Genomic DNA, 14,194 nt, shown 5'->3' with positions numbered 1-14,194 from the left:
AATTTCAGTCAATTTGAACCAGTAGTTTAAGAATGACAACTTGTTATAAAATTTTGAATTTTGTCACTCACTGATTCACTGACTCACTGACTCACTGACTCACCGATCATCAAAAGTCTAAGGTACTTCTAGCAGACTTAGAAGCTTAAAATTTAGAATACAAATAGGGTTTAGTGTCTTAATCATGGGAAAAATTTAATATTTTCTAATTTCGGTCCAGTTTTCTAAATACACCAACTGCAACAATAACTTTGTAATCCCATATAAATGTATAAGATTACAAGGTTACATTTACAGTTAATGAATTATTATTACTGTAGAAAATAAAATAAATAGGTGTAAATAGGTACCTACTATATGAGGCATAACGGGAGGGGGTAAAGGGTGGGTAAGGGTGTTTAGCCCATGAAACTGAACAACATTCCCATAAGAAAATATGTTGAATTATGAAAAAAAAAGTCTTTCCATACAAATTGGACTTATGTTCGCTCTACAAAAAGAAGTGAGATGCCATCAAAAACATTCTGTAAAAACCTCAAGTCTCGCCGTAAAAAGTTGTGAGATCTATATAATACCAAGTCGATTAATCTATTTAGTCTCTACTTAAAGGACCTTCTGTCTTAAGTTATTACGTATGTTATTATCATGCCAATTTTAAAAAAATACCTTTAAAACAAATAGATCGACTTGGTCATCGCAAGAAAACACAAATTCGCCATTATTAACATTTCAGGAGCATTAACTTCTAGTCGTGCTGTGTAGTGTGATACATACTAATAATCAAATCATGCGATGGCCAGGTCGGTCTATTTGTTTTAAAGGTATTTCTTTAAAATTGGCATGATAATAACATACGTAATAACTTAAGACAGAAGGTCCTTTAAGTAGAGACTAAATAGATTAATCGACTTGGTATTATATAGATCTCACAACTTTTTACGGCGAGACTTGAGGTTTTTACAGAATGTTTTTGATGGCATAATAATATAGACTTAGGTATTCCTAAGTAAATTTTAACAAACAAAAAGAGGGTACCTTTATCGCGAACTAAAAATTAATGCTTTACGGACCGGTGCTCCCCTTCAACAACTGACTATCGTCGCCATTACAACCTTTTCAAAAAGATAAAATTACTGACCATAGTCTAATAATTTAGTTGGGAGTCTTGGCGTGCACTATTTATCTCAATTATAATAATTGCTTCCGATTATTTTTGAAACAAAGTATGTGTACCAAAATGAGCACTGTCAACTGTATAAGTCATTGATGTTCTCAATTCTGAATTAAGTATACTCCCACCAGCCGCGAACTTCGTATACAAGGCTTTCTATTAAGTTATTGCGCTATAGTAGTCTTTTAGCAGTTTTAAGTAAGGTTTATGTGGGAGAATAATAATATAGTAAACAGTAGATATCTTGCTAAAATAACATAAATGTAAGCCACATTTCCCCAAAATATTTCAGCATAATGTGTAACACAACTTCATAATATGATAATTTGTTGAAGGATTAGGGTCTACTAAATCTACAAGCAAAGGTTACAAGTCTAGCTGCTTAAACACTTTTAGACAAGACCTATGTCACACCGTTATTCTTATATACGTCTTATATACGTATGTCAATCGTTATAACATAACGTAGTTTGTATGTATTGTATTATAACGCATATGATAAAAATTTTATTAAAATTTTCCAACTAAAAAAGTTTTTGGGAAAGTTGTAGGCCTCTGTGTTTTTAATTCATATCTTACTACTTTGGTGAAAGGCTTGAAGTTAATGCATTTTCAAATAGGTAACCAATAAATCATACAAATGACTTAATCTAAAGATAACTAAGCTTCAGTAACGACCTAGATATTTTCTTAAATAACAACATCTCAGACAAGTACGATAAATACGTGCCGCTTATAATAATCGCCTCTGTAATCTTACTGCTTATTACGTCTAGCTACTATAAACTATACCTGTATACCGCTTATTACCTTTTAGTTAAGAACACTATGATGTTTTTGTGGCGTGTGGAAGTAAAAAGTCGTAAATTCATTTTTAATGAATTTAAGTGGACGAAATTTATCTTCTCAAAATGTATGAGGTTTATTTTATTCAAATTAATGTACCGAAGACAATCACTTCTTTTTATATCACTCTATGAAACTTTTTGTCATGATCCAAATACAGTTTCATCGCACTGCTAATTTTTATTCCGATAAAATAGGATTTCGATCATTTTAATAAATAAGAATAATAATATAACTCGTAATAAGATTTTGACACCTATTTGTGCGTAAATTATACGGTGAAGATATTAAGTTAAATTACTAAAACATGAAATTATAAAAACTGACTTATGACATTATCCATAGCCACACAATACAGTCTCTTTGTATAAAGCCTATATGACTTTATACGTGTAGGCACGTTACGCGGTTACTTTGTGTCTCACTACTGTTTTAGTGACTATGAAATGTTGCGTAATCTCCTAAGATTAGCGCAAATGAGGACAGGTGGTAGAGGTCACAAGGATTTGTTAGTTTATTTTACTTAACTTTTTAAAGTCTTACGTAAATAAATATAAATAAATAATAAATATCACTCGACAACTCACACACGGTCATTTGATTCCAAACTAAGCAAAGCTTGTACTATGGTAATCAAATAACTGATAAACATACTTATATACCTCTAAATACATACTTATATAGACAAATTGACATCCAGGCTCAGAACAGATACTCGTGCTCATCACACAAATATTTTTCCCGGGTGGGATTCGAACCTACCACACTCGGCGCTACGGTTATTGCGGCCACTTTAACCACTGCGCCAAACGTGCAGTTGGCAAAATGTGAATGGGCAATAGTTTATTTTTTAGGTAATATTCTTTTAGATTTTAGCTAACTAAGTCTCCGATGCGCGTTTGGCCAGTGTGGTAAACACAAGGTGAACAGGCATGGCTTAAGAAAAAAATAAGTTATAGTTTACAAAAAATAGTTTGTCAAATGAAGTCTATATCCTTCACGGATCATTTGCTTTCATCCATGCAAGAAAAACCAACAAACAAACGTTTTTATATAATATACACACTTAAATTAAATATATTTTTCATAAATAATCCAATCATTACAGATAGTAATAAAAGAATCAGAAACCCGTGGCGGATACAAAGTTACATACAATATTAAACTGTTTCACGCGTGCAGTCGGATAAAATAACTTATTACATTCATTTAAATTAAATATTTATATTTAATAGCTCTTTAATATGTAAATAAATCTTTATTAATATAATCAAACATCATAATATATATCAGCTTAGCCTTTTTTCTAAGCTGTGTTGGAGGCGGCTTCCAGTCTCACCAGATGCAGCTAAATACCAGTGTTTTACGTGGAGCGACGGCCTATCAGACCTCCACAACCCAATTACCTGGGATGTAACTCGATACACTTCGGTAAGACTGGTTGTCAGACTTTCAAGCTTCAGACTACTGTTAACGACTGTAAACATCATAAAGCTGTATTATTCTCTGCTATTCATATTTTCCGAGAAGGCTTTTCGTGAAACAAAAGAGAATCGCAAATCTTAGTTGCTTTTGTGCTTCATTTTAGTGCAACTGACATACTGAAAACCTAGTTTAAAGCTTATAATTAATTAGTGTTGTATACTGTAGTAGCTTTTACCCGCGACTTCGTCCGCCACCTGAATTTTCCCATGGAAATGCGTCATTTTCCGGGGTAAAAAGTAGCCAATGTCCTTTCTCGGGTATCAAAATATCTCCATACCAAATTTCATGCAAATTGGTTCAGTAGTTTAGGCGTAATTGAGTAACAGACAGACAGACAGACAGAGTTACTTTCGCATTTATAATATTAGTATGGATATACGAAATAAAAAATATGAAAAGTCAAAATACTATATTACAGTTTTAAATGTTATCACAAATAGGTTTAGTAGTTGCTCCTAACATATGGTATGATCAGAGTCTAATAATAGACTAAGTAGTATTAGTTTTCTTTTTTACCTATGTAACCGACGTTAAGTGTACTTCGCTGATTGATAGAAGCTTCTTACAGGATCAATTGTTTTATTAATCACATTGTAAATAATTTGGAGATTAAAAAGAGATGCCGTGAGTTTTTGCCTAGCTCTTCTCAAGGCTCTCCCCTTTTCTGAGCTAGTGGTAGATTCAATACTTGTATCTAACGAATAAGTGATTCTGGAGGTACAATACAAAATAAGTACAATAAATTTTTTTAAAATTCTATCTGATTAACTATCCAAAACTTATCTTGAAGTGACAAAGCCGGCCATAATATTCGTTACTTACAAATGTCACAATGCACAGTTAGAATTTAATATGCGAACAAAAACCGCAATGAATTCCGTCCCCTAGAGCCAGCCTGCTTAAAGACTTGTTTGGTGAAGGTCTTTTAAATAAATAAGTGAGAACCTTCGTGAGGTAATTGTTGGTTTTCGTCATGATTATTTACTAGGAAGGGTGCTTTTGTACTCTGTTTTGAAATACGTAGTACTAAAAATAAATTAAACTAAGATAAATTGCTTGTTTCAATGATTTGATGATACATGAATGATTGATATGTATACAAATTGAAACAAGCAATTTATCTTAGTTTTGACGTGATCTATCGTTTAATTTTGTCTTTTAATTCGTATTTACTAATTTTGAGATAAATAGTAATTTTAATTCAAAACATATGTAAATTAAACTAGCATGTTTATTTGCGGGGAAAAACTCCTAAATAGATTTTAGAAGAAAACGGAACAAATTGTATGATACGTGAAATAGAATTAACACCTTCTTATCTACAAAAACTATCCTATCATAATACTGATACAGTTAAACCGGACGAATAACCGCCGGCGTCATACATAAAAAAATCGACCGTCCCAAAAAATACTCATCAAAAGCACCTACTAAAATTTTTTCTCCTTACTCATAACACACCACATTTTAGCTTTAGCCTTCGTTATACAGGCATTTAGGTCTCAGTAATGATAATAAAGAGGAAATGAGGAATGAGATACCTGACATGCGGGTGATATAATACTTAGGAATAATGTTGGGTAAAAGTTTTGCGAGTAGAAGTGAGTTGAAGGCTGTCTGATTAGCTGAATAATATGTTATCTAAGAGTAAGTTGTGTAGTTGTTAGTGGTTTGCTTTCAATATGTTTGTGAGGATCTTTGGCGGAAAGTTCAATGACACTTAATATTGTACTTACTTCTGTACTGTTGTAGTAAATAGTAGAATGGAAAGATTCTATCAATATTGGACTTAGGGTCAAATATTGGTAGGAATCTACTAAAACATGCTTATAAAATAGCCTATGCTTAAATGGTTTTTACTTATCATAGAGAGACTGCTTGTAAGTTCATAATGGAATTAGATTTCACTCTTCCTAAAAATATAAATGATTTTTATTTAACCAAAACCCACTTGATTGTTACAGCAACATATAAGATGTTTTGTCCTTTATAAGTTTGTTGTAGAATGTAACTGAACTGGATAAAGAATCATAGTTATTAGCTTATGAATAAGAAAATATATTGAAAATATCCATTTTACAATAAAATAAAATACAGGTGAGAGAGGTTATTCACTTCTTTAAAAAGATGTCACCAAAGTCATTTCGTGCTTACATATCATTATCAGTGACTGAAACATATAAAGTTGGAGTACATCGATACGTCGATTAGAAAACTTCGTGACTATATTTATCTTTTTAAAGTCAAATTGTATATTGCCAGTAACTTGTACCACTACTACGGTTTGTTTGTTTTGTCTGTTTGTTTTGTTTGTCGTATGGTAAGTGCTCAACCTAGTGTCAAAGTTGTTCAACCCGCCCGAGAGGCCTTTGACGTGGCTTAACGACTGTTATCTTAGTGACAACAACCGGGACCGACTTTTTACGTGCCCTCCGAAGCACGGAGACGCCCAGCTCAAATACCACTATGCGGTCACCCATCTATGGACTGACCGCGCCAGGGGTTGCTTAACCCACAGATCGTTTACCGACCGGTGAGCGCAACTGTAAACTGTAACTACGGTTAACTGTAGTTTATATTGTTTACTGTAACTATTTGTAAAAGGTATTTATGCTGTTTTAATGTCTCGGGTTTAACTCCTGGGCGGGGCCAAAACTGATCACCAGGCCATTTCATAATTTTTCGTTTCTTTTATGATTTCATGAGCAAATAAAGTAGTCAGTTTGGCACCTAATTTTTTGTTAGACGTGTCGGTCTGGTAGATCATAGTGATATGAGAAGCAACCGTTTTCGTGTGTTGCACTTACACGTGACTTTAATAAAAAAACCTTTTGCGCTTTGTAATATCTGAACACCAAAAACCTAGACATAACTTTTTTTAGACCGACTTGAAATTCAAACCTGTAATACGTTCGTGTAGTAGTCACATTTGGCAACACCAATAACAAACAGCCAATTGTAACTATTACTAGTGTAGTAAAGTAAGTTACTCATGATAGGGGAGTTCAACGTACACTTGATGAAGTCTAAAACCATATTGTAGACATGTATTCAAACAATCGATTGCTTAAAAACATTCACTCGTTCATATTTTATTCAAGTTTTATCGACAAAGCTGTGAACGGTTTGTTACTGATGAACTTATAATTAAAGTTGACGATAAGATAATTGTTGTGTCTGTAGTTTGAGAATGTTTCTATTATGTTATTATTTGTTTTTATTTTCGAGTAAAGTGTTGTATTTTTTATGAATCACGTCTATTATGCCGTAGGTTGACTAATAATTACGCTTGTTTATAACCGATTTCGTTTTTTGTTCCGTGAAATAGATGACAGTTTCATAAAGTGTAGGTTGTATTTTTACGGCTGCTATTATAAATATATTATTTGATTTTAGTTTTAAAAACTATAACAGGTACGTAGAAAGATTCTTGTATAAAGTGCTAAAAGTGAATATTCTGTTAATCTAAATTGGTATACTGCAGCTGTGATCTCAGCAGTAGTGAGTGCGTCTGCTGATAACGACATCCCGAGTTCGATTTACGGGTCGAGCAAAAGTCTCACATTCTCTTTTTTATATAAGAATATTTCTTAATTGTAGCCTGGAGTTTGGTAACGTGTTTGATTTATGGACTTAGGCTCACTATGACAGGAGACTAACCTTATAAATGGTGAAAGTTTTGACTCTTACTGGCGCGGTGATATACATGTAAATATGTTAAATAGGTTCATTCTTGCCAAGAAGCTTGCACGTGTTGTGCATTCAGAACCTTGGCAAATGGCCATATATCAATGCATTCCATTCAATTGCCTGTCGCAATAACTGTATTTGTTGCCATATATTTGTAAATTTATCGTCACTTGTCTTGATTTGTATGTAAGTAGAAATCTACAAGAATAATGAAAACAGTCTCACTGAGCTGTTTGTATGTAAAACTGCCTCTATTTTTAGCAGAAATTATGCCTAATTTTCTAAACGGCTTTTGACGTATTTTATTCTTAAGTACTACTCACAAATCCTTCAGTTGCATACAATATGTTTAACATAACAAGTAGACATATATTGAAATTCTACATAGCTTAATATTATTGTATTATATAAAGTGTAAGCACCATAAAACTATATGAGATATAATCTTCAGTGACATAACAGTATTCGACCATCAATCGGATTAAAAGATAAAATGAAAAAGTTTGAAACGAACCTAAAACCACTCTGAATGTTTGTAATCGCCTTCGTAGCGAGTGCTACGGCGTAGATCGATAGGCTACGTGACAACGCTACGTGCGGTCGGTGTAGTAAATGACCGTTACGAAATATTTTGTTTGGTCAGATTCGAAACTGTTTCAGGGCTAAAATACTTTTTTTTAGTTATTTATTTTTATTTCGCCTTTTTTGTGATATTTATTGTTTAAAAATTTTGCTAAAACAAAGTCTGTTGGTATGTTTGTTTTTTATCGGTCCGTATATTAAACAGACTGACAAAATACATTAGTTATGAATGCAATAAAATCGTAGTAAATTTTTGAGACTAAAATGTGATTAATGTATTTAAAGAAACAAGTCCGTAAACGAATTATTGATATCAAAAATTATGATAATTAAATGAAAATAAATTCAACTAGCATCGTATATACGATTTAAAGTAAATCATAAAAAGTTTATTATATATGACTAAAAACCAAGGCGAAAATTAATGTTCACACTTTATATTTGACTCATAAAACTATCAATAAAATATTTTAATAGCTCTCTAAAGAAAGTTTGACAAAGACGAATTATATCATCAAGTTGATATATGCTTTAAATCCATGAAATCGTGTCATACAGTTTCAAATTACTTATTTCTTTATTATGGTACTGTTAGCTCCAAAAGTCGCTGAATTTTCGAGACCAATATATTCTGAAGGATATTATTCCATCGATATTATTTTTGCAGGAGGATTTCTCAGTAATTATACCCCAAGAGTTAAGTAAATCTTATCTGAGTGCCTCAGTGGCGCAGTGGTTTAGCTCCCCACGTCGCTACCATTGCGTCGGGAGGTCGTGGGCTCGATTGCCACACGGGACAATTATTCGTGCGATCCACAAATATTTGTTTCGGATGTGGCTATACTTTGCGACAATTGTTTGTAAAAGTGTGCGCGACACAAGAGCAATTGTTAATGCGTGATTTGTTTTTTTTTTAAGATAAAGAAAGAAAGAGCTATGATCGTAACATTTCAGGACAATTTGCTCCCATATCCATCCTTACCGAACAATGTTCCCTAATAAAAGAAAACTGCACTTATCGCGGCCAGTCTCTCCGCATTGGGTTCCAATATGGAACCGGAGTGGGTGTGGCGATAACGTTTATTGTTTCTTAGAGCTTCCTATTATTGTGGGAGCGATGGCTGCAAAGATTTTATTATCGAAGTGATAGATGTGTCTGCATTGGTGTTATGGCATTTAAGACCATTTTTTGCAGACGTTATAAGTTCGTCATGTCACCTTGCAATAATATATTTTTTTGGTAAATTCAGAAATGATTAGAGCGAGAGTGCGTTACTTTTATCCTTATTCAAGTATAAATACGTGACGTAATTTAAATGAATTTCTGGCGGTTGATAAATTATATCCAGAGTGAGGATATGGTGACATTTCTCCGGTTGGAGTTGCAGGTGAACGGCTAAAAATAGGCATAACTGCAACAAAACTTATTCACGTGTTCTAACGAGAATTCATGACACTTGAACTAAATGGATTTGCAAAAATCTGGACAGACTTTTTCTCTCTTCCCGACACGGATACCGAGAATCACGTTCGCTATCGCTTAGGCTACGTATTCATGTCATTATTCGTTGAAATACTTCATAAATTCACTCGCAGCAAATTGCGAGTGATGTGTATATAAAATTCAGGTATTTTCGCTTATGTTGGAGTATACACCGATTTATTGTTTAAAATAGATGCTTTATTTATTTATGTGGACGTCTTTAAAGTTAACCTTACCTACCTTTCACATGACTATAGAAATTCTACATTGAGACATTATTTCATAATAAGTACACAAAATAAGCTCTTTCTTTGGTCTCTGCAAACCCCTTTGAGAAAATAAAAAAAATGCCTCTATGATTTTTTGTATGTATGTATGTCAGCTCAAAACAACATAAACACGCAACAGAAGTAATTAATTTATGATACTCACGGCTCATTTTCCGGTAAATTCAAGGTGATACTCCCAAGGACCGCGTCTCCATACTTCAAGTAGCCGAAGATACCCACTACTCCATACAACGAAGCCACGAACACCATGGTCACGTTCAACACGCTCGGACAGCCGAGGAAGTGCTGGGGTTTAGCCATCTCGTTCTCAACTGGCATCACCACGTTGATGCCTTCCATTGCGAATATTGCCGTACTGAAAACAATAAACACCAAGACTTAAAACAGAATGCAAACTAAGTAATTAATTTTAAGTTCTAAGTTGTTGTTTATTCCGACGGACACAAAAAACCACCGCTGAAGTAAATTATGTGAAGCCACTTGACATAACGTGACATAATTAACTTCAAAGACATAATCAGCAACATAAAGTGTTTTATTGTCACAACTTCTGTTACACATCGTGAAATTATATATTTTAAACTAATTTTCAGAAAGTGGTGATCATTGATCAACCTAGTTTTAAAGTTTTTGAAGCGATCCGAAGACGTATCGACAAGCTTTACTACTATCATAATTTCCTTTGACTGATACCGACTATTAGCGGAGACGGTCAACTCAAATACCACCAATCTAAGGAATATCCCCGCTATACAATACTTTACTCACTGATCGTTTATCGATTGGTGAATTGAACTGGAATCTTCTTTAAGTATGTTAAAAATACATACACGAATACAAACTTTTCTTATGCATTACATGACGTGTAATACGAACACAGTAACTTATATAAATAATTCACCTTTTATTTGTAAAATAGAGGTCCTCATTACAAAAAGGACTGACCCGGGGGTCTAACTTGAGTCGCCGAATAGTATTGCGGTCTGACCCAGATAAATATTGTAGGTTTCTTTAGATGACACAATTTAATTCAGTTAACAAAGATGTTTTTGTGGTAATTTAACTTCTTAATACAAACCCTTAAAATAATACAATTATTAAGTATTTTTCCCTTTTTGGCTGTGATTTAACTGGGTACGTTCTTATTGAAATTACATTTTTCTCAATATCTACCAAAATTAACAAGGGATTTCCTTTGCATTTGGCTAAAAGTGGGTGTTTTTCATACACTTCTGCCTTCACTTTTGAGCATCACAGGCGTGTTATAATAAACTAGCTGACCCGCGCAACTTCGCTTGCGTCACATAAGAGAGAATTGGTCTAAATTTTCCCCGTTTTTGTAACATTTTTAACTGGTACTCTGCTCCTATCAGTCGTAGCGTAATGATTTATAGCCTATATATAACCTTCCTCGATAAATGGACTATCTAACACTGAACGAATTTTTTAAATCGGACCAGTAGTTCCTGAGATTAGCGCGTTCAAACAAACAAACAATCAAACAATCAAACGAACAAACTCTTCAGCTTTATAATATTAGTATAAATAAATGACGAATATGATAATGATAATGAATGTAGATGACGCGTTTGACAGTTTATTCTCCATAACGTCTCCTTAGAATACTTTAATTAATATAGAATTTAAGAACTCATTGCAGTTATCTTTTTTAAAAGAAGTCTTACACCAAGAATAATTTAGCTTGTTTTACGAGTTACTTTATAGGTCCTCGAAGACCTAAAACTCCTATTTGAAAATATATTCTCAATTGGTGAAAGAGCACGCGACCTATAACAACTTTAATGGCTACTACACACATACTAGCGGCAATGCCGCCCGTACAAGTCGCGCAGGGCAGAGCCTCGTAACCCGCCGGCACTGTGTGCAGGAGCCCTTACACTGCTACATTGCGAGTAACTTGACCAATATGCGTTTTAAAACGAGCCTGCAAGATCTAAAATAAAATGCATGCACGTGTAAAACGTTTTCATGTTTTATTTACTTTAACTGAATAAACATTGTAAATATTGATACGTGGGTGTTTTTCATTCACCTTTGACTACAAGCATAACTAGTGCGATGTTATATATAAAATAAAACGCGAAAGTTTTGTTGGATGTTGGTTTATATTCACAGAATTACTAAATGCATTTTGATATATTTCCGTAAAAAAATAGACAGAATTACAATTAACACAGTGCATTTTTACTCCGAATATATATTATATCTTTTGATGTGGACGAAGTTAAATAATAATAATGAAAAGTAATACAATTTCAATGTAATGGCAAATATTTAAATACTGTAATAAATTCCACAGTATTGTTTTACAAGTATAGCGCTGTTCGTGGTTACAATTAGTTCGTCCATTCATTAGTTGTGGCTCGAAAATTGTCTGACCAAACGCTATGTTTAGCGCATTGGTAGAAATGAAAATTTAATGGTATAAATTGTATTAAAAAAATTATATAGAAAACAGCATAAAAAAATCATCCGTATTAAAAAAAGTCCTACTATTGAAGACAGAGAGAGATACTATAGAGCGTTTTCTTTTATACGGGGCCGGTAAGTCAGTGCCGATACCAATAGAATAACGTAACTAATAATAAAGTACATTTTGCCATATTCAATAAGTAATTTCAAATTAAACTACAATGTAGAGTTAACTTTTTATTAATTCTCAAAAACACCCAAACATTATTGAAACAAACGATAACTACCATATTCATTTACCCCAAAACCAATAAACTACACACGATAACGAAACTATATCAGAAAACTTTTCCTTACCAAACTGCAGCAGTCAGCATTTACATACTTCTGTGTAGTTCAGACTTGCCCACTAATAAAAGGGTGAGATTTAACTCAAGCTGTGATGAGATGAAACGGCTAATTAGTACCGGCGTTTTTAATTAAAATTCGCTAAAGCAAATTAACTGGAGAGTGCTTTTAAGGACGGATGTATATTTTTTAAAGGTATAAGTTTTCTGATGTATTTTGTGGCTTTAAGATATTAATTTGAATATGTAGGTATGCTACGTTATGTTTAAGTCTAAGAAACTGGAAAATAATCTTACAAGTTTTCGTAGCCGATCGACGAAAGACGTGCACCACTCGACAGAAGCCTCCCCCAGAGAATTTATTTAATAAAATTAAATTGAAGAGTAAGAGTAAAGTTCTAGTGAGAATTTGTGTCCCTTCATTGTGCTTGTACTGTCTTTGTGACACTTTATAAGAAGTCCCAAAATCCACGCTTCGCTCCGTTCATTTCAGTTCCTATAGAACCTCTTCCTTACCAATAAGTTTTATAAAGTTATTCCGATGAAAGAGGAAGATCATCTACTGTGTGATTCTATCCAACTTTGCCTGTTACCCACTTTTATGTTTGATAACTACCGGATCAAGTTTTATTGCACGATGATAATACCTTTCATTAGATAAATTAAGCTATTGGCTGTAGAGGTAGATATCGGAAATGCACATTTTTTATTTAAATACGCACATAATATCTCGCCTGTTATAAAATGTAGGTTTTGGTGTTTGAAATACTCCCACGTTTCGTCTTAAGAATAAATTAAAAAACATATAAACATTGGCGTGTTAATGCAAATGTTTATACGACTCTTAATTTATAGGTCAGAAGATTTCAGAGATTTCAGATTATCCGACGGTCCTGTATATCAAGATGTACATATAGATGAAAATGGAGCAACGAAAGTTTCTAAGGATCGTTCCAAATGGCGTTTACTAGTCTCTGCCTACACCTATCAGGGAAGAAGGCGTCATTTATATTATGTAGGTAATATTGATTTTTTCACCTTTTATGTGTAGGGGAAGGGGGGGCATAACGGGGGCGTTAAGGGAAATAAACAATAAAAAAATAATCAAATATATTTATTAATCGTAACTAATCACAACCCTTTGGTTACATTTTAGAGAATCATTTGGCAAAGACTTTGGTGATAAAAGCAATGAACAATATGTTTAATTTTAAATTTACGAAATCCTAGTGAAAACCCCATCGTGCCCCAGGGTAGGGGCAGTATGGGGTACCAATTCGGGGCAGTACGGGGTACATGGTTATTTTGTCTCACAAAATGTGCAGATGTGGATTTCTTCTTCATTCTCGTCATCAACACCTGCACAGGCTGTATGTGCCCAAGATCCACAAAGTTGACAGGCCACCCAACCTTCCGAGGACTTCAAATAAGTATGATTAAGGTCCATGCAATAAATGCATAAAGCGTCCTTATCTATATTTTCAACGTCGGTGTGAACTTTCCGGGTCTTTTGTTTCTTTGAGCCTTTTTTCAACCCTTCTTTTGTATTTGAACATTTCTTCGTTCTTTTAACTTGTTCTCTTTCTTCAAGTTCGTTTTTGTAGGGTGTTGAAGTGAGAACAACAGTTTTTCCCCTGCGATAATTTTTTCTTGTTTGGCTTCTTTGTTCCACTGTTGGGATTGGAAGAATATCTTTAGGGGAAGCATTTTTAAAAGTCGTTGTTAAATCACGACAAACCTTTCGGATCGGAGATCGGATTAAACTATCATCTTGTCGTGATGGTCCAGGCTGAGGCTCTGAGATAGGAGTTCTTTGTGAAGACTGTGCAATTGGAGATCTTTCGAGAGGTGGAGTCACATCAGGCAA

The 14,194-nt window shown here is 33.7% G+C and overlaps 1 protein-coding gene across 1 annotated transcript in view; it reads right to left on the bottom strand.

Moving 5' to 3' along the window:
- The window catches only part of LOC142974270 (proton-coupled amino acid transporter-like protein acs), a 73,307-nt gene that overhangs the window by 11,811 nt on the left and 47,302 nt on the right, over positions 1 to 14,194 (bottom strand). Inside the window, exon 7 of the mRNA XM_076116474.1 lies at positions 9,690 to 9,902. Within this exon, the coding sequence (XP_075972589.1) occupies positions 9,690 to 9,902 (213 nt within the window). The remainder of the gene's footprint in view (positions 1 to 9,689; positions 9,903 to 14,194) is intronic.

This window comes from Anticarsia gemmatalis, chromosome 7 (assembly GCF_050436995.1).
Source record: "Anticarsia gemmatalis isolate Benzon Research Colony breed Stoneville strain chromosome 7, ilAntGemm2 primary, whole genome shotgun sequence".
In the NCBI taxonomy this organism is placed as follows: domain Eukaryota; kingdom Metazoa; phylum Arthropoda; class Insecta; order Lepidoptera; family Erebidae; genus Anticarsia; species Anticarsia gemmatalis.
The sequence above is the reverse complement of the archived record's forward strand: the minus strand, read 5'-3'. Positions and strand labels throughout refer to the sequence as shown.